Below are 21,035 nucleotides of genomic sequence, written 5' to 3' on the forward strand. Positions count from 1 at the left end.
CAGGCTCTGGCCGCGAGGAAGGAGAAGGTGCGTCCTCCCAATCTGGTATTTCTGAGCGGGGCACCACAGCGTCGGAGACCTAGGCTGATCGTAGGTTCCTTTGGGGTGCGTGGAATTTGAGTCGGTTGTTCAGGTATGCTGGTCCGGTGTTGTGGAGGGCTTTGTGTGCGTGGGTGAGAATCTTGAAGGTGACTCTAGTTTCGATGGGAAACCAGTGGAGTGTGCGCAGGTGCTGGGAGATGAGGCAGTGCCTTGGCAGGTTGAGGACCAGTCTTGCGGCAGCGTTTTGGATGTTCTGTAGCTTGCGTGTGAGGTTTTTGTTTATTCCGGCGTAGAGTGCGTTGCCGTAGTCGAATCTACTGGTGACGACGGCGTGAGTGACGGTCCTTCTGTGCTTGAGGGGGATCCATTTGAAGGTCTGACATAGGAGGTGGAGGATGCAATAGAGTTGATCTGGAGGTCCCTTTTGAGCTCAGAGTCCAGGATGATTCCAAGGTTGCATGCGTGGTCCGTGTGGGTGTGTGGGCTTCCGAGGTCAGGGGGCCACCAGGTGTCGTTCCAGGCGTCGGGGTGTTGGCCCATGATGAGTACTTCTGTTTTGTCAGTGTTGAGTTGTAGGCAGCTGCTTTTCAACCATTTGGCGACAGCTTCTATGCTTTTTTGAAAGTTGTGTTTGGCTGTGTTGGGTTCGTTGGAGAGGATGAGATGGGTGTCGTCTGCGTATGAAACAATGTTGAGTCCATGGGTTCTGACGATGGGGGCGAGCAGAGCCATGTAGATGTTGAAGAGTGTGGGGCTGAGGGAGGACCCCTGGGGGACTCCTTAGGTGGTTGGTGTAGGGTCCGAGAAGAAAGGAGGGAGTCTATTACAGTATGCTTTCTTCAGTTATAATGTGGTAATGCAGAGTTGAAGAAAGAACTACATACCAAATCTCTATTTTGAAAGTTTTAAAGGTTAGAGCCCAATGGATAAAACTCTAGGCTCAATGTGTATATTCACTCAGCTAGCTGCTGTGTAACCATGCCAAGATCAGACTTTAGTGAGCATTTTCACTATGCGTCTATATTAGTTTCTTCACTCGAGAACACTTTTCCCAGTTTAGGAATAGCTTTCATTAATTTTGGGGTTGGTTCTACCCATTCATACCCCAGACACGCATGTCTGTCCTTGGCACGAGCTCTGAACATTTTTAGGACAGGAAGGTACATTTTGACGTCACAACATCCACAAACTGGGTCCCGTGAGCAGATTTGAATATCCTCCAAACTCGCCCATTTTTCCTGGATCAGTGAATCACCCGTGGAATTTGGCCTTGAAAATGATGTAATTTGAGCAGAAGCCCCTCGCTCATATTTGCAAACATTTTAGTAAATCTGTCCCAATGTCTCCTACCCACATCGTCTTCTACAGATATACATTAAACAGGCTAAAAAAGGCTTGCATGTTTATTAACCCTGTACATTGCCTCGACGCCTAATCAGGCCCCATTGCTCCCCCATACCCTTTGTGTGGCGAATAGACAATGGGACTATACCATGATGCAGACCTATTTCTTGGAATCAGTGCATCCAAAAGTGTCTTCCTTAGCGAGCAGTTGCATGCCCCACTCCTGTGTGAGAAAACTGAGTTCAGGGCTGCAGACAGAGGCACGGCATGATTGTGTTGATTGTGGTGAACCTATTTTCCTCTGAATCAGGTGAGAAGAATAGGTGGTTCTAGGTATGGGTGGTTCATAGGGCTGATGGGTGTTGAGTGTTTTATTTTGAGACTATTGCCACTAGAGGACGCTCTGATATTTCCGATACATGAAGATCACTGCAGGCAGCTGCTAGGCCTAGTGTATTAGTCACCTTATATCTGACTAATCAGCTTGAAAGCTGCTTTTGGGCTCCAGATTACAGAGCACATCTTAGTTTTTCTCCAGTTCCACTCTAGCCCCTGAGGGTTTGCTCCCTGCAGCAATTGGCTTTCCTACTGTTTAGGTTTCACCTGTACAGCACTTGCACTGTGCTTATGAAATCTATTGTATTAAATATATCTTCACTTCGTATTTGTCCTGTTGTTTGTCCCTTTACTTTTCCTCAGTTCTATTGGTTGTAAGCATTCTATTTCCTGTTCTTTCCGTGTGTGTTTCCCTTATCAGTTTCTTATGGCAAAGTACTGTGTCCATCCGCTTTGGTGGATCTTCTTTTAAGTGTCTCGAGCAACAATTTGGAAAACGAAATAAAAACAACTTTTTTAACTTGTGACCTACTTTATCTGTGAGCAAGCGTATATTTATTTCCCAACCACCTCCTGCTGCTCGTTCTTTTATTTTATCAAATTCACTCCCTGGAACTTGTAAGCTTTACATGAGCACCAGTTTAAAAGGGGCTCTTCAGCCTCCCGCTGGCACTCAAACCCTGATCCCCAGCTTCACGTTCGGCGCTCTAGCCCTTACCCTGCATTTTCTGGCAAATTAATATCAGTTTATAGGATGGCCGGCACTCCTTTGGAACACACAATTAAAATACATTATCATTATGCGCTCCAAAGCTGCGCCGGCCATCTTTTTTTTCTATCACGCTTGTTTTACTTATTTACGGTCCAGTGCAATAAAACACGACAGTGCAAAATACAATGGCACCAGTACAGCGCACAGTTCATATACAGTAATGACCTTGTATGCATACCTCAGGACGTGTATAATGTAATGTACGTATGGACCCCCACATGTATAGCACAGTATGGGAAGTAAAATCTGAATGTGGCAGTTGTACAGTACAGTACCTGTAATGCATAGTACGTATGGCACGTCTTTAATCACGCTGTTATGCTACCAGAATCTGTTACATAAACAGAACCGGAAGCGTGTAAGAACAAGCCATTGCGAGTTTGGAAATGTTTGTAAATATGGCCCTTCTCACTCTCCGTACAGCTGCCAGAAAACACTATAAAGTAAAGACTAACTGCCTGCGACCCACGGCTCTTATCAGAACACTGATTGGCACCCAGTACTCCCGACCAAACACTATATGGAGCTACAGGGGCAGAGAACAGGTCTTCCCCCACTCCAAGACATGTCACCTCCTAACATGAGTCGTGACCGAGTATGTATCCGGCCGGATACATACTCGGTCACGACTCATGTTAGGAGGTGACCGGAAGAGCCTTGAAGGAGTGATTGAATTAACACACATAAGTGCTCAAGGGTAAAGGTATGCCCAAGCTGGGCTACATCCCGAATTGTTTTTAATAGACAAATGGTGGTGCAGGGTGGAGCGATAATAACCCACGCCCTGAAGAAATTGCCGTGAGTTTATCCAGGGGCAATGAAACATGTCGGCATTTTAAAATGAGCAGACACACAGCACAGAATAAAAGTCTAAAGCCAGTGTGATCTAGCTCAAGTTTGTATATAGTGACACGGGGAGTGAACTCTTGATCTCCAGGTCCTAACTGTGGGGTTATATTTGGTGCACGAATTACTGCAGAGCTTTTTCTTATTATACACCCTAGCACCTTGTCTTCTACCCATCTTTATTCTTTCACACATTTCTGTTTTCGGAGTGATGGTAGCTGATGATGAGACCTGGAGGTAGCAGGCGAGTTCCTTCCTGCTTTACCCTCCCTGATGTTGCTACCGTGAGGCACCACCATTCCATTTTTCACATCTTTTTCATCACAGTAGGGTGTTAGAGACACAGCCATTGGTTACATAGATAGCCTCTAATTCGTATGAATTTTTTCTTTCCTTTTATTGGTGATCCGTTCCTATAGTAGTACAGATGGTGTAACCACTGGCTCAATAGATTGTCTAAAAACACATGACAACTATATTAGGTGTATGAGCTGTGTTTTCACCGTGTGAACAGGTCATTTTTTATATACAACCCAGTACTCCCGCCCTGCACCTCTGGAGCCCTCTTCAAGTGCTTCCTGGGGCACCTTCCTTCTCTGAGAGCTGTGGTGCCTCTCAAACCGGAGCCGGGGAAGTTTGCCTCCTTCTAATCTAAGCCCCTGCCAGGGGCCCTCTCTTGGGTATTGGGGTAACTGCCTTTAAATATAAAAATGTATGTACATATGTACATGTATATAAAACAGGCAAGTGTAATGTACAACCGAATTTAAATTATTAATATACTCTCCAGGTGCAACTTTTAATTGATGTATACACACAAGCTGGGTAGGCTCACTGTCCCCACAAGGTACAGACATTCTGAGCTGTAGGACACATTTTTAGGATTTGTGTATATAATGCAGGGTATTCAATTTATTTGTAATTGTATTTAGAAACAAACAACAACCTCGGACTTAGTATTTCTCACAGTTCTGCCATGACACCTTGAAATCTGCTGTTTGGACCTCTTGTACCGACCTCCTTACTAAAAGATATTTTGTACATTTGGCATTTTGTGTTCAGCTATAAATATTATTTCTTAAAATAAAAAAAGTGTTCTAAATGTGTAGTGATGCCTTTCATACACATGTGCTTAAGGGAGGCTGTGGCTGTGCAAGCCGACATTTTGCAGGAAAGTAGGAGAGCACAGTCAATGCTGGGCAAGATCAGCAGGAAGTGGGTAGCTCATCAGAACAGGACAGCAGTTCCTGGGAACAGTCAACCTCCATAATGTGGCACTCCTCCTGGCACAGCAGTCTTCACTCCAGTAAAGGTCTCTCACTGGCCCTGTGGACAGCAGAGGGGTACAGATGGGCTCAGGGGCCAGCACGCAGACCCTTGCGGCGGTACCTCCTGGCAGAGTGTCCCCTCCAAGTCAAAGTCCAAGTACAGCACACCACATGGTGTCTCAGCTCCTCTATATATACACCCCTCACCCCACCTACTGAAAAAGGCCAGAAGCTTCTAGAAGGCTCTCTGGGGAAACTGGTCCCAACTGCTAGAGCATCCTGTCACATCGAGCACTAGACCGCCAACCCACCTCAGGCAAGCACAAAGCACACCAAAATTGCGACTGTGGAAAGTGACACTTCTAAAACAGTGTAAATACACCTGCGTACACCATTGCGCAGCATTTATTATTTTCCCTTCAACCACACCAAACATACATATTTACGCCCTCTACGACGGAGCCCCGACCAAGCTCATCAACAGACTGCAAAGAATCCAGAACGCCTCTGCACGCCTGATCCTCGACGTCCCGCGCCGTGACCACATCACCCCCCACCTGAGGAACCTGCACTGGCTCCCCGTCGACAGACGAATCTACTTCAAGCTCCTGATCCACACACACAAGGCACTCCTCAAAACTGGCACAGCCTATCTCAACAGTCGACTCCACTTCTACGTACCCAACAGGAAACTGCACTCCGCCGACCACGCCCTGGCCACGGTCCCGTGCATCCGTAGAACCACATCCGGAGGCAGGTCCTTCTCCTACCGCGCCGCCAAGACCTGGAACACCCTCCTCCTCAACCTACGACAAACCGAAGACCTGCTGACCTTCAGGAGACGACTCAAGACCTGGCTTTTCGACCAGTAGCAGCAACACCCCCCCTCTCCCTCAGCGCCATGAAACCCTTGCGGGTAAGTAGTGCGCTTTACAAATTAACTGATTGATTCATTGTGTTTTATTATAAACCACCAATTTCATGTTAGGAAAAAACTAGGGGAAGGCAAAAAAGATCCGGGATGACCCTGCAAGCAGGGCCAAGTCCAACAGTCCATCAACTGTTTGTTGTTAGACTTGGAGGTCTGTAGTTGGCACAGGTATGCACTTGTGACAAATAGGGACCCTCGCCTCTAGTCAGGGAACAGGGGTACACTCCTAAAATAACCCCTGCTCACCCCCTTGGTATCTTGGCACGAGCAGACAGGCTTATCTCAGAGGCAGTGTGTGAAGCATTTGTGAACACATACAGTAACCAAGTGACAACACTACAGATGGACACCACACAAGTTTTATATAAAAAATAAGTATTCTTTATATAGATTTACCACAACCCCATAAACGACAAAAATCCACAATACTGATACTTAAAAATTGTAGTAGTTAGCTTAAATCTCTTTAGTTCTTAAATGCGACACTTTAAGTCAATGTACCTTTAGATGCAACACGCAGGGCAGCGAAAGTGTTGCAACGATGTTGATGCGATGAAAGTTTGGTGCAAAGAAGTAACGACGTGAAGATCTTCCTGATGCGGCTCGCTTCTCCGATGTTGCAAGAGATCTCGGCTCGATGCGTCCGCTGCAGCGGCGACACCCTCATCCAGTGATGCGACGACAGCGGCTTTGGTGGCGACACTCTTCTCCAGCGTTGTGAGACGCTTCCGCTCGATGCGACAGTTACAGCGGCGACACCCTTGTTCAGAGATGTGACGGCAGCAGCTCCGACGGTGGCACGCTTCTCCGTGGATGCAAGGCGCTTTTCTTGATGCGGGGCAATGCGACAGCTACAGCGGCATCATCCAAGATGCGACAGCAGCGGCTGTCACGGCGACACGCTTCTTCCTCAATGCGAGACTCTTCTCTTGATGCAGTGCAATGCGACAGCTACGATGGCTGCGATGGCGACGCACTTCTTTGGTGTTGCGGGGCGCTTCTCGTGATGCGGTGCAATGTGACAGCTACAGCGGTGACACCCTTGGTCAGTGATGCGACGGCAGTGGCTGCGACGGCGACATGCTTCTTCTCCATGAGTCGCGCTTCCAGCTCCTTGCGACAAGCAGTCCCTCAGAAGGCCCAAACAGCAGCAGGCACTTCCAAAGAACTCTGGAGAGCTGGTGGTTGAAGTCTGTCTGTTTCCCTGAGACTTCAGCAGGAGGCAAGCTCTTTTCCAAGCCCTTGGAGATCCTTCACAAGTTGAGCAAAAGTACACACAAAGTTCCTTTCTCCTCTCTTTGGCAGTAGGCAACTCCTGCAGGCCAATACCCCTGTTTCAGGGATAGTCTCTCCTCAGTTTCATCTTGGTTCCTCTCCTCAACAAAGGTTTCTTCTTGTTTCCCAAAGTGATCTAAAATCTTGGGATCAGGGTCCCAATACTTATACAAAGTTTTCCTTTGTTCTCTAAAGGCAGAGATGCCTTTGCCTTGTTCAAACCAGTTCTGGTCAGTCCTGGAGCACTTTGTTTACATTACTCCTTCTTTCCATTCAGAGTGCAGGGCAGAGACATCAGCCGCACCACAGGAGGTGGAGCCAGCATTGTGGAGGGAAGACACAGCCCTATTCAGGTCCCAGGTGCAACTCCTCCCTTCCATCTAGATGCAGATCTCTTTATTCACCACTGGGCTGCCTCACCCTGTCTCCTGGAATTCCCCAGCCCTGTCACTCAAACTCCAGACATGGAATACACAGCCTAGCAGAGGCAGGTTTGAATGGTTAGACAAGAAAATACCTACTTTCTAAAAGTGGTATTTTCAAACACAGAATATTAAAACCAACTTCACTAAAAGATGTATTTTATCATTCTGAGTTCAGGCATACTAAATTCGAATTTCTACCATGTTCTCTGAATCAGTTAGGATTATAAGATGTAATAATCAAACTGCACGTTCTGGCCTATGGAGAACAGGTAGCCTTGCTCTAGTGAAAAAGAAAATGGCTGTAATTCACTATTAGAACATGCCACACACACCAGGGAATGTCCTACCTTATACTCACAATGCACCCTGTCCTTGGGCCTACCATAGGGGTGTCTGATATGAAGAAAAGGGAAGGTTTAGGGACTGGCAAGTGGGCGTACTTGCCCAGTCAGCATGACAGTACCAGACTGCATGCAGGCACTGCAATGGCAGACCTTAGACACACTTTTACTGGCTGCTTCTGTGGGTGGCACAACCCGTGCTGCAGGCCCACCAGCAGTATTTGGATTACCAGCCCTGGGCACCCCTGGTAATCCAAATACTGACAGGTAAACCAAACCAGCCAATCATGGAATCACTAATTCATACATCAATTTACAATAGAGAGCATATGCACTTTAGCACTGGTCAGCAGTGGTAAAGTGCCCAGAGTTATAAAACAGCCAACACCAGGCCCGAAAAAATATAGGAGGAAGGCAAAAAGTTCAGGGATGACCCTGCAAAAAGGGCCAAGTCCAACATGTGTCTTTTGCTTTCTTGCCCTAAGTGCACCGGGTATACCCAGACGTGAGTCCCGGGCTCACTGTGCCACTGGATTCAAGCTATCCTGGCTGAAGAGGGGTGAAACCCCGAAACCAGTCCTAGAATACTTGTTTCCGGTCCAGGGAGGACCTGGTTTTGCAGTCCGGGCTGGACTGTTCCCATGAGGCACAGGGTCTGATTTGCATATGGCCTGGTCAAAACTGGAGTGGCATGGTGAGCAAAAGAATGATGGATTTAACCCAAATCTCTTGACTGGGGGTGAAGGTTTTGATTTGTTCTGCATTCCATCCATCAATTGTGTGTCTTTTGATTTCAATGTTCCAGCCAGCCGCTTCCATACTCCTTGAACCTGGTCCTGTGCCTGCAGGAACAAGGTTGTCTAAAGCCATAAGGAATGGGGTCCCATGCACGGCTGGGGTGCTTGTGCTCTCACTGGCATGGACTGAGCATGCTCACCCACCTCTTCGTAGTTTTATCGGGCTTTCTCAGTGAGCTCTCCAGAATGAAGGGTGCATAATGTGACATAGCTACAAACTTTTCAAATTGGTTGTGTGTGACATTTCTATGATTTCAATTTACTCGTGAGTGATATAAACGATGAAATGTGCGACACTTTGAGTGACACTTTTTCATGCAGAAAACCATGCAATGAAGTGCATGGAAAGAGATAAATAGCAGAAATTACCTACTTTCATTAACGTAGTGAGTAGCCTGGCCCTACAGTCTGCCAACTTTACTAATGTAGGTGATCTGAATTTACACCTTGAATCTAACTCTGACCCTGATATTTACAATTTCTTGAATGATTTGGCTGCTTGCCAATTAAATCAATTGGTCTGTGGACCTATGCACGAGCAGGACACTTGTTTGACCCTGTACTTACCAACATTCAGCTAGCTGAGTGTCCCACAGTGGCTCCGATGATTTGGTCTGACCACCATCTAATAGTCTTCTCACTGTATTATAATGGCTCTAAAAATCAGAAACCATCTAGAATCATTTACAAACGTCCCTGGCAGAAATTAGACCACCAGTTCTTCCATAAAATGCTGGAGACGTCTCAGCCCGCTCGTTCCTTGGATGTCGAACTGGCTTATGCTGACTTTGAAAAATGGATTACTCAGGCATTAGACAGGTGCATCCCTGCCAAATGGACTCATCCCAAGAAAGGCCATTCTCAGGTGTGGTTTGATGAATCTCTTGTAAGGCCAGGAAAAACTGCAAAAAGCAAGAACGTCACTAGAGATGCTCTTATTGCCCTATTGCTAAATCTGAATAATTAGCCATGAGGAAAAGCTATCACAAACCGATCCGCAAAACCCGCGCTGCCTTCTTTGCTGACAAGATCAACTCTAGCAATAACCCATCGAAAGTTATCTTCTCCCTTCTAAAGGACATGGTGAAGACCCGGTGTCAAATGATAGTTCCATGACTTCTAACGACCAGTGTGAGGTGCTGGCCACTTATTGTACTAATAAAGTGGCAGACATCTATGATAGTTTACGTGGGAACTGCGAAACTCCTGCGACAGTGGGAGCAGAGTTTGTAGATAGGTGGGTTAACACTTGGATACCCTACCCTCCATGACCTTAGATGAGCTTCATGCTTTGACTACTGAGATTAAATCCGGGTCTCCTGCTGACCCTATTAAGCCCGATCTTGTAGTACAACATTCGGACTGTCTGTTCCAGGATTGCCTGGATATTATTAATCTCTGTCTATCCACTGCCAATGTCCCTAAAACCTGGAAGCATGCAAAGGTTATCCCTTTCTTGAAGAATCCCTCATTGGACGCTTCCAGACTGGAGAACTATCGCCCCATCTCGCTTCTACCATTTTTCTCCAAAATTACAGAATCATATGTGAACAGCATACTGATGCAATATCTGGAATCTACTACTATTTTGGATCCCTCCGAAAAAGGCTTCCATCCTAAACATAGTACGGAGTCGGCTTTGCTAGCTGTCACAGAAGAACTTAGAGCCTCTATAGATGAGGGCAACTTGACCGCACTCATTATGCTTGACCTCAGCGCAGCCTTCGATACGGTCTCACACAGTATTTTGCTACATAGGCTGCTTGAGATTGGAATCGGAGGCAGTACCCTTCACTGGCTATCCTTCTTTTGAGTGACAGGTCATTTCAGGTCATTGCCCCTCCATTTCATTCTGTGACACACCCTGTGCACTATGGAGTCCCACAGGGGTCGTCTCTGAGCCATACATTATTTAACATTTATGTTTGTCCACTGGCCTTGTTGGCCAACACCAGAAACATACAGATGGTATCTAACGCGGACGCTACCCAACTAATTTTTGCTTGTAGCAAAGACTCCAGTCAAGACATGATTACATTTCAGGAGGATGTGGCAGCCATAGCTGGGTGGATGGGGGCAAATTGTCTGCAATTAAACTCATCCAAAACAGAGATTCTATTCCTTGGCAAAGATTCACATCAGTGGGGCAATGACTGGTGGCCCAAAAAATTGGGCCATCCTCCACGCCCAAAACTACGGTAAAAAATCTTGGGGTAAGGATGGATTATACACTCTCGTTTGAGGAACATGCTAAGTCTGTGGCAGGGACCTTCGTCGGTATTCTGCGTGGACTCAAACCCACTTTGGGTTTGTTTGATCCTTGAACGCGCCAGCTAGTTGTTCAAGCGACTATCATGTTCAGGTTAGAATATTGCAACAGCCTCCTGTTAGGGGCTAAAAAGTCTGTGATAAATAAGCTTCAACGTACTATGAATGTGGCAGCTCGCACTCTGTTTGCTCTGCCGAAGTACAGTTCACTTTCAGGGATACTGCGTCAACTCCACTGGCTTCCCGTGGAGCAGAGAATTAGGTTCAAAGCGATTTGTGTTGCGCATAAAGTTCTGACGGGGTCCTGCCCTTCGATCCTCAATGACTTGGGCCACCACTATGTTCCATCTCGTGCTCTGCGCTCTGCCGACCTTAATTTGACGCGTGTGCCTCGCTTCTGTAGAGCCAGAACTGGAGGCCGTTCTTTTAGGGTATTGGCTCCTACTTTATGGAACTCATTGCCTCTTGCTATTAGGAGGATTTCAGATCATTTGATGATTAGAAAGGCAGTAAGGACATGGCTGTTCCAGTAACTTTTCATCACGCTTTTTTCCTTTCCCGCTCTCTAGCACTGGAACGTCTCTTTGCTGGGACAGCCATGCGCTTTACAAGCTGCATAACATAACATAACATTTTGAGCAATGAGAAGCTCAAAAAGATCTAGACACGGCTGCAAAGCACCTTAATTGTCTAAGCTTGAGCAAATGGCCAGTGTGCTTGCTTGACAAATATGGCAACCCTAGCTGCCACCAGAATAAGCCTATGATTGTCGGTGATAGAGGCACTTGAACCGTCATAGTGGTAAAACATTTTTTTTTTTTGAGATGTAATGTAAGAGTGTTACCAGCTGAGCTCTGGAGAGCGTCCTTTTAATGGACACTTCTTGAAAAATGTTTCGAGCAGTTACAATCTGATTGCTTATTACAAAAAATGTATATTGTATTATATTAAACACAATCTATGCACATTTTTTCTGAGCCTATCTTATACTGTGTGCAATACAATTTCAAAATGATGACTTGCATTTTTACAGTGCCCTCAGTCGCAGACACACAGGTCTCTCTATTCCCCTTAAGTCAACCAGGGTACAGTTCCTTTTCGCAGGGCTTGCTCACGCTATATCTGCAATGATTGCATTAACCAATGAGGTTTCAGAGTGCGTTTTCTCATGAACCAATCATATCATCAAAGTCGGGCGTGCCCTGTAGCTCCTGATATTCCTTTAGTGAAGTGAGGAAGCAGTCCAATGTTTTCTTTAGGAAAGTATGTGCCTCGACATTACCACAAGTCTTGTTATTTTTTCTGACAGTTGTTGACCTCCGCTGCTGAGAATTGTATGCCACAACAATAAGAAAAGAGAAAACTACAAGTCCCAGAATGCAAAGAGTTTGAGGTTGAAAAGTCAGGACTCACAGTGTGACAAATCCCATGCAGTGACTAACACTCAGCAGCTGTGGATTGCCCACATTCCAGTCCTGGTAGCCACGTGACACTCTGCCACAAATCACCTCATAAGTAAGGCCTCCTACCCACCACAATCATAATCTCAAGCTTGGACTGACCCCTTACCAGCTGGGCTACCCAGATACTACAGCACTGCTCTGCATTTATCACCACCACTCCTCCCAACCACAATAATAAGCTCCAGACCAGGCCTGACCTAGCTAAATGTGGCAGCACATCATGCTCTGAACTTAGAACACTTATCACCACCACTCCTCCCCCAAACACAATAATAAGCTGGAGCCCAGGGCTGGGCTGACCACTGGACAGCCTTTAAGTGTTGCACAAGTGCCTCAGTCCCCATTACAAGCTGGCTCCTGGACTGGCCACTTACCAATTTGGTAAAGTGCTACAGCTGCCATCTCACCACTTCCTCCATATTGCCCCAGTCATGCTACCTTGATTTACTATAATCTAGAAATCCATTATTAGTTTTACCAAAACGACTCCTGTTCTTGATAACAAAATAGCACCATGTGCAAACAGTAATAAAGGGGTGTGCCTGGTAGCCACTAATAGTGCATGGACAACACACTGTGAAGATGTATAGCAGGCTGGATGAACACTGCATGCTTTGGTCTCATTTTCTGTCAATGGGGAACAGGTTAGGTACATTTATTTCCACAGCAAACCTGCCCCTGGGAGTAGCCATTGAGAGCTTTCGATATCAAAACCCTTGTTGGAGTCTATCCTTCCTCCGTGAAAGGATCACACAGCTATTTCCTGTTAACTGAATCAAAGCCTTATTTTATGTGTATGAAAAACGAAGAGATGGGGACCTTTATTCATTTAACACTTCATCAGCAAGAGAGGAAGCATACATCTGTGGCTTTTCCGATACTGGTCACACATAGCCTAATAAAGTGACTGTGTCCAAGACTCCATGATATTAAATAGTACATTAAAAGAAAAGGTTTCATAGAGGAATCCAAAAGTAAGACTGGGCCATCGTTTCCTGAAGAATATTGCAACTTATCTGTAGATAGATGCAATCTTTGTGGTTTTCTGGGCCTTTATATAGACGGGGATTGCACCTTATTTAAAGAAATTGAGAGACATGTCCAGTTCAGATGTTTAAGAATGCTTTGGAGACCCTAGCAAATACTTTGGGGCATACTTACAAGTCCCTATCACCACAGGAACGTCACTTTTAATGACGTTCCTGTGGCGATAGGAGCTTTGCCTTACTTACAAGGTGGCGTTAAGCCACTAAACGTGACTTAATGCCGCCTTGTTAATAAGGCATCCTTTCACACTATACGTAGCGGGAAAGGGGTGGGCAATGGGTGTTGTGGTGGGCGTTCTGCCGCAACCCCCACTGATTTTGAAGCTGCCTCCTATTTACAAGGGTGGCGTAAATAGGGGGCAGCGCCAGAATTAAGACCAGGGAAAACCTGGTCTTAAGTTGGCGAAACGAGGAGAAATGCTTTATTTCTCGTTGTTTTTGCTGTTTCTATGTGTGCTGTATTGTGCACCACACTTAGACACAGCACATTGCCATGAATGATCTATACATACATAATCATAAATCAAAATTTGCTCCTTCTATGGAGTTACAAATTGCCATTTTCCTGCACAAAAACAATCATTTCCTCAACGCAGGCATCCTTGTGCTATGGTGCAAGGGTGCCTGCGCTGGTGCTAGGCAGCTTAATTTAGTGCCAGCGCAGGGAGAAATGCAGGGGTGCACTGTATTATTGTAAATATGGTGCATGCCTGCATTTCTAAAGTGATGGAACGCGGCGTTAGTAATTTTGGAGCTAACCCACACTCCACCACTTGGTTGTAAAGTTGCCCCTTTATTTCTATCATGGTTATAAGTCTATTACTGAATGTTGGACCAATGCTTAAGTTCTTTCTACTACAGAGACAGGATTACTTAGCATCTAGGTATAAAGACTGACAATACGCCATGCAGGTTTCAAGTGAGACATAGTGGCCGACTGTTGATGCTCTCTATGATAAAATAAAGACAAAAGTTTTTAAAAAAGTGTATTTAACGGGGAAAAAAAATAGTAAACAATACTTTTATGTTAAATATTAAAGTAAATTAATTGTATATGTTTATTTTAACCGTAAAACAAAATAATACAAATTGCTACAGCACTATTACCTTAATTTTCTATGAAATCTCCAAATATTTAACTATATTACTTTATAATAAAAAAAAACTCTGAAGATTAAATTGAAACATGAATTCCCACCTAATGTAAAAATATTTTATGCATTAATAAGGATCAAAAGTGATGTAAAGATAAATAAAAGTAATTTAATTATATTTTAATAGACGTTAATGTTACGTTCATTTATAAAAGTAAATAACATTGTTACAATATTTTATATTTCATGCCTTGTTTCTCTTCTAGGTCCTGCAATGACACAATCTGCCCGGGCTGCGCAGTGGAGGCCGGGAAGAGGGACCGCTACTGCTCACAGTGTCACCAACAGGGGAGGAGCCACCATGTCACATGACTGGAAGCAGCCAATCCAATGCACCTAAAGAAGCCAGGCATTACATTTCAGACTGAATGGTATTTTAAAAATTTGCCCGGTGACCACTCTGGAAAATTACCTCATGAAATGCAGAACACTAATGGACACAGTGCAGACTGGACAGTGCCTCTCCAATGACTTGGCAGATCATGTGTCACTTGGATCTTCCCACGGTGATGCTTTGTGTTTACCTCTACAGCACCAAGAACATGTGCAGCACTTTATAATACATGAAGAATGACACAGTGACTTTGAGGAGCTAGATCACAGCTAGATGTAATACCACAATATTTGTGGTATACTGCCCCCACCCCTCACCTTGAGGCTCAATGCTTTCATTTGTTTTTATCATTTATTTAGTCAATGTGCATATGTAAAAAGACTGTTCTCTTCGTTTTCTTGCTGTCTATGAAATAATTACTGTATAAAAGCAATATTTTTTCTCTAAAAGAGAAACGTAGAATAGAAGTGTTAGAATGAAGCCATATAAACAGAATCTGGGGTGCCCCGGCAGGCGACACCCCAGGTTCCTGGAATACGTCAATGTTGGATCATGGTAGTACATTATGAAAAGGCTCCATCCATTTGCCACAGACTTTTCTGTGTTTTCCTAAACAACGGCAGCCCTTATATGCCGTTGTATCTGCTAGTGCTCATTGGTCCATGATGCGTAGCTATTCTGCCAGTGTGGGAGCTTCTGGTGAGAACCAATGTTTGCTATCCCTTTTTACTACTAGACACCAAAAATCATGCAGTGTCTTGTCAGGGTTTGTGCCATCCCACCCTTGGCGTATGCTCAGAATTGCCCTGTAAGGTTCACAGTCCACAGGGTGGACCGTACTTGATGCCCTTGGGTGATTGCTGCGCTTTATAAATTTTAAATCAAATCCGGGTGGTCTAGGATGCTGCGAAGGGTATTGTGGGTTCTTATCCAGTATTTGCAGATCATTGTGCAGTCTCAGGTTATATGTAGCAGGGTCCCATCGCTGTGTGGCAGCAGGTACATTCGATGGCCGGGGATCCATTCTTTACTTGTAATTTCTCTGGTGTGTAGTATACACGGTTGAAGTATTTGAACTGTACCAGACGTAGCTTGGAGGAGATGGCCCGTGTCATCTCCAGTCATCGTCATCTAATTTCCCCACATCGGCCACCGTTCATTCCCGCTTGTTATCAGAGGGTCTGGGGAGTTAACTACCAGTGTACTATATTTCATGGAGACCCCTTTGCCCTTGATCACTTTGAGTATCAGGTGGGCCTTGAGCAGGTTGTTTTCCGGGATGTGGTTGAGGTCCTGCTTATGAGTCTCTAGGGCATGTCTTAATTGGAGGAAATTGTGGAATTGTGATCTGTGAAGGTCGAATTCAGTTCTGAGGTTTGCATGCGATTTCATGGGTGATGCGGCCCAGACATCCCCTAATGTAGTTATACATATTTTGTCCCATGCACGAACCCCCGAAGGCACATGACTGAAGGTAACCAGTCGCTTGCCTATAAGGGGGTTGCCAGCATGAGGCGCGCCATCCATTTAATATGTTACATGGCCTTTAGCCAGTACTCGCTCAATTGTCAGCTTCGTAGCAGGGGGAGGTCTGTCTGTTTTTTGACTTCATATTGAAGTGCTAGTCAGATCGTGGGGTCATCTCGTCCTTGTAAAGCCATTAATTGATTGGGAACATATGGGCTACTCAAATGGAGAGTTATCTATCTGTTAGTCCCAGTCCCCCATCCCATGGCGAATGCACCGCATTCGAGAAGAAAATGTGTGGGACCGTTCTCCCTCACATAGGTGGTGAGAATGGTTCGGAGTCTGCTGACGAAGGCGCCAGGTAGCACGGGTGGGTAGTTTTGGAGCATGGAAAGCAGTTGTGGGAGGGAAACCACTTTATATAGGGCCACTCTACACATGATTTAAAGTGAGAGCTGCCACAGGCTGCCAGTTGTGATTTAAGTTTAGACAGTAGTATTTCTACATTTCGCTCCCAGTAGTCCTCTGGAGTCTACGAGACGGGAAGGCCCCAGTACTTGAATGGACGGGTGATTGTCGATGTTCAGGAATCTTTGGTAGGGGCCACCTTGTTAGCTATCCCCACCGGTATTAGGACAGACAAATGCTAATTAGATGCGAGTCCACAGGCTTCTCCATAAAAGACCGTCAGCATTTGAAAGATGCGGGGGACTGATAAATGTGGACGTTCCAGGTAAAGAAGTATGCCGTCCATGTAGAGGAAGATCCGATCCTCCTCATTTCTGCCTCTATTCACGCCAAATACCTAGGCATCCATTTAGATCCAGGTGGCAAGTGCTTCAATCATATGGGCAAATAGGAGCGGGATAGTGGCTAACCCTGTTGTGTTCCTCGTATTATTGAGAAGGCTTGGGAGAGGAAGCCGTTGATGTGGAGAGTTGTAAAGGAGCCGTATGTATGCGATGAACAATGGGCCAAAGTTCATTCTATGCAGCACCTAGAATAGGAAGGGCCACAACACTGAATCGAAAGCCTTTGCGAAGTCTAAGAATAATAAAACTATCGGTCTTGGAGATCGGCGTAGGATGTCAAAGATCCTATTTAGTCTCCTGATACTGTGTCTGGTTCCATGTGTTGACATAAAACCTTTCTGATCGGATTGGACCAGAATATGGATTACCCCAGCTAACCTTGATACAAGGACATTAGCCAGTATTTTTGCCTTAGTATTGATGAATGAGATAGGACGATACGAGGAGCATTCCATGGGGTCTTTTCCCGGTTTGGGGATAACCACCACTGTCACCTGTCCCAGGTTTTGAGTCAGTTTTTTTCTGTTTAAAGTGAGTCATTGTAGAGCGCTAATAATGCGTTAACGAATACATTGGCTTATAAAATTCAGGGAGGAAGCCGTTTGGGCCGGGGGGTTTTCCTGATGGCATTGCATTGATATATTTCTGTGTCGATCTGGGTAAGTGTAGGGCGTCTCTGTCATCCAGTCGAAGCATTGCAACTGAGAGATCTGTTATGATGGGATTTCCATTTTCTGTCCTAGGGGGCGCTTTGTACATCTTGCCATAGTAATCTGCAAATGCGTCAGCTGTGTCTGTAAACTTGGTCACCACTGTTCCTGAAAGATCCTGGACCCTAAGTTCCTGGTCATGGTGACCCAACCAGTAGTCTTGTCCCCCATTTCATATAGACGATGTTGGGAGGAAACTCAGCTTCTCTTTTTTTTCTCGTTATTTTTTCCTGAGCCTCTGCCTGACGGCCTTTGTGCGGCGAAGCCAGTCAGCTCCCCTATCATGGTGTGGTTTTATCTCAAGGCTTGAGAGATCAGTGGTCAGCTCAGTGGTATCCCTTTCCTCGTCCCTACAGTGCCTCACAGTCAATGAAATAATTCGCCCCACATCATTGCCTTCTGCACCTCCCACAGTGTGGTCCCCGATGGAGCAGAAGAGACCTGCATGGCCAGATAATCCTCAGTGCCCTCTTTAATGCTATTTGTGAAATAAATAAATCAGAGGTGGGCAACTTTAAAGTTTACCTCGTGAAGTTTAGCACTTTGTGGAATAATGTCTGTTTTGCCCAATGTATAGGCCACAAAAGGAGGGTTTCGCTGGCTTTTCTTCCACAAAAGCTACATCTTATGGTTTTTTTTTATACATCACTTTCCACACTCATCCGTCCTTGTATTGTACATGAAATTGGCAGCAAAGTTGTGCTTTGCTCCTCTCAGGCCTGAATACGAATATGGAGCAAACTTCCGATCCCTGCTCAATCTCGGGAACTGTAACTCTGAGACTAGCCCCGCGCATGCCCACTGGAGATCTCTTCCCACAGGGGGTGGAGGATTCTTGGGCATCACGAAGGTCGTGACCTCAAGAGGCCAGTATGAGGTCAACATCCAGCCCTGACTATTACTTCACACAGGTGGGTTACCCAGCATGCATTGAAGGAAGCATCTCTGGCAGCTCCATGTATAAAGATTTGTGCCGAAAATACTTACTAAAGGACCGTCACCCCTAGTGCTGATATATATTTTGCAATGTGCACAGTATTCTATTAATTCTGCACAGCATTAGAACGTTTAGCAATGTGCCTTTTCAACGTGCCTTGGGGACAGTATTTCAACTGAACAGGAAGTAACTTTAATGGGTTTGTACAGGGTAAAGTAAAGATGTTACAAAATAACAAAATAAAGATGCCATGCACTAAATATATCTTGATCTGTTTCTCTTTTGATGAACAATTGGACCGTATAAGGTGTAACATGTATCCAGCATACTCTTTCCAAACTCGAAGGGTGCCCTGCATAAGGGAGCACAGTATTACCCTCCACTAAAGCCTCTATTAAAGAGACCTTATTGGAAAATATGAAGCGACATCCAGGAAATAAAGTAGCCTACAATAAGGGGTGCAAGGAATTACAAAAAGATAGCTTTGCACACAACGGGCCTCGTCGACAAGAAAACGACGCAGCGGCGCCGCAAGCCATTTAGCTGCGCCATGCTGCGTCACTTTCAAAGCGCAGGATTGTGTCGTATTGACAACAACATGACGCATCCCAGTGTTTTCCTTTGCTCTGATTCACAATTGGCTGCCATGCGCCAGCGTAGGCCCCGTGCGCCATTATGCAAGGGTGCCTGCGCTGCAATGATTACTTTTGTGCAGGAAGGGACATCTTCCTACACAAAAGCAATCTCTTTCTATGAGTGCTGCAGAATGGCATAGACATCGATCACTGCACTCTGTTGGTTGCGTACGTTGTAGGCAGAGGTCTTCCTAGGTGGGGAACACAAGTCTGGCTTAGGGGGCAGAATAGGCATCACCACATTTTTGACAGCGGCAATAATTTCTGCATATTGTAAAACCTTTGTGAACAAGCTAAGTTTGGGAGCCTCACACATGGGGTCTGCACTGCAGTTGAGGATATGGGTTCCCAATGAGCCAGTCCAGTGGTCCAGGAAGATTGTGACAGAGGTGTATGGATAGGTTCAGAGGGGCAAAGAACAAACTAGTACCACTGCAGGGGAGGTAAATTGTCTATGTTCTATTGCCTGAGCAGTGAAGCCCACCAATGTATTGATTAGTCTACCCTGACTTTTGGCTTGGGGACTGTTGCAAGGAAGAAATGTAGAGTGATGTAGAACAGGATAGTAGATTTATTCATCAAGTTACTTCCTTGGTGGTTGGTTACAGGAAACAAGATAGATACATACTAGGCCCCACCAGGAGCAGCCTCCTTGCCGCTCAGCCCGTCCATTCCAATTGAATCTCTCCAGCTCAGCACTCCAAACATTCTGATGACATCACCATTGGCTGAGCAGCAAGGCAGAGGACATGAATAGGGAAAATGCATTAAACAAGTAACACATTACAACACATCTCCCCCTTATAATGACTATACAATGTTGTATGCAAGATGAATTATACACAACAAGATGTCCAAAGAAATTCATAAAAATCACATGCCCAACCCTACCTAGGAAAGATGGGGAAAAGACAAGCAAAGCGTTGCATTTTATAAATCGGTGAGTACACACTCACGTTAACTCACACTAGGTTAATAGACAACCCTCAACCACAAAATAGTGGTAAACCAGAAAAGCTTAGCAAAAAGGATTTTTCTCACATGCGGACCCACAACACACAGTCCAACACCTCACATGAGGCAACAACCACTCACAGGGTACCATCAAAACAAGTAAGTCAGAGAAGCTTCATAAGAAGGAGTCTTCTCATGTGCACACCCATAACGCACAGTCCAAGCACCTCACACGAGGCAAAACTTACTCAAAGGCATACACTAGCATGACCAAGGACACTACACTCTCTCTCCCTCTATTCATACAGATGCAAGACAAGGACACAACACTCACACACCCCCTCTCATAGGAAAAGGCATAGTAGGAAGCAGAACAATGGAGCAAACATGTGACAGAAAAACAAGAACATGCAAAATATCGAGAATGTGCTCCCAAGACCAACCATACCAAAGTAATGGGTACTCACCGCCCTAGAAAACAAGAACTCGGGCACTCACCACCCCACAACCTCGCACATCCCTATGAACCATAACTTGGGCACAACCTCAACAAAAAACCTCCCGACCAACAAATCTCAACAAACCACCAGACATTTTTTTTTTTTTAGTAATGAAAATGGACAACATTTGAAGTGTGTTGCTCCGGTGAGCGATCACTCACCCGAGGTCCTCACCATACCGACTCTTTGACAATGAGCTGCATGTTGCTTTCGCCACCCAATGCGCTGGTGAACAAAGTTCAATGCCGAAGATTTCTCCAAAAGGACACAGCAACGTCACCGGAAATTTCCATATGCTTGAATAATGTACATGCAATGAGCCACAAATACTACCCCTCTTGAACCTTCTCGCGCCACACTTGCTGCATTGTAAATAGC

The 21,035-nt window shown here is 45.4% G+C and overlaps 1 protein-coding gene across 5 annotated transcripts in view; it reads left to right on the forward strand.

Moving 5' to 3' along the window:
* The window catches only part of LOC146859332 (uncharacterized), a 497,958-nt gene extending 479,130 nt beyond the window's left edge, over positions 1 to 18,828 (forward strand). For all 5 annotated transcript variants that reach the window (XM_085650008.1, XM_085650007.1, XM_085650010.1 and 2 more), the window contains one exon: positions 14,515 to 18,828. In XM_085650008.1, coding sequence (XP_085506134.1) covers positions 14,515 to 14,620 — 106 coding nt within the window. In that variant the 3' untranslated portion in view covers positions 14,621 to 18,828. The remainder of the gene's footprint in view (positions 1 to 14,514) is intronic.
* Positions 18,829 to 21,035: the final 2,207 nt, after the last annotated feature.

This window comes from Triturus cristatus, chromosome 3_2, assembly GCF_964204655.1.
Source record: "Triturus cristatus chromosome 3_2, aTriCri1.1, whole genome shotgun sequence".
Classification (NCBI taxonomy): Eukaryota; Metazoa; Chordata; class Amphibia; order Caudata; family Salamandridae; genus Triturus; species Triturus cristatus.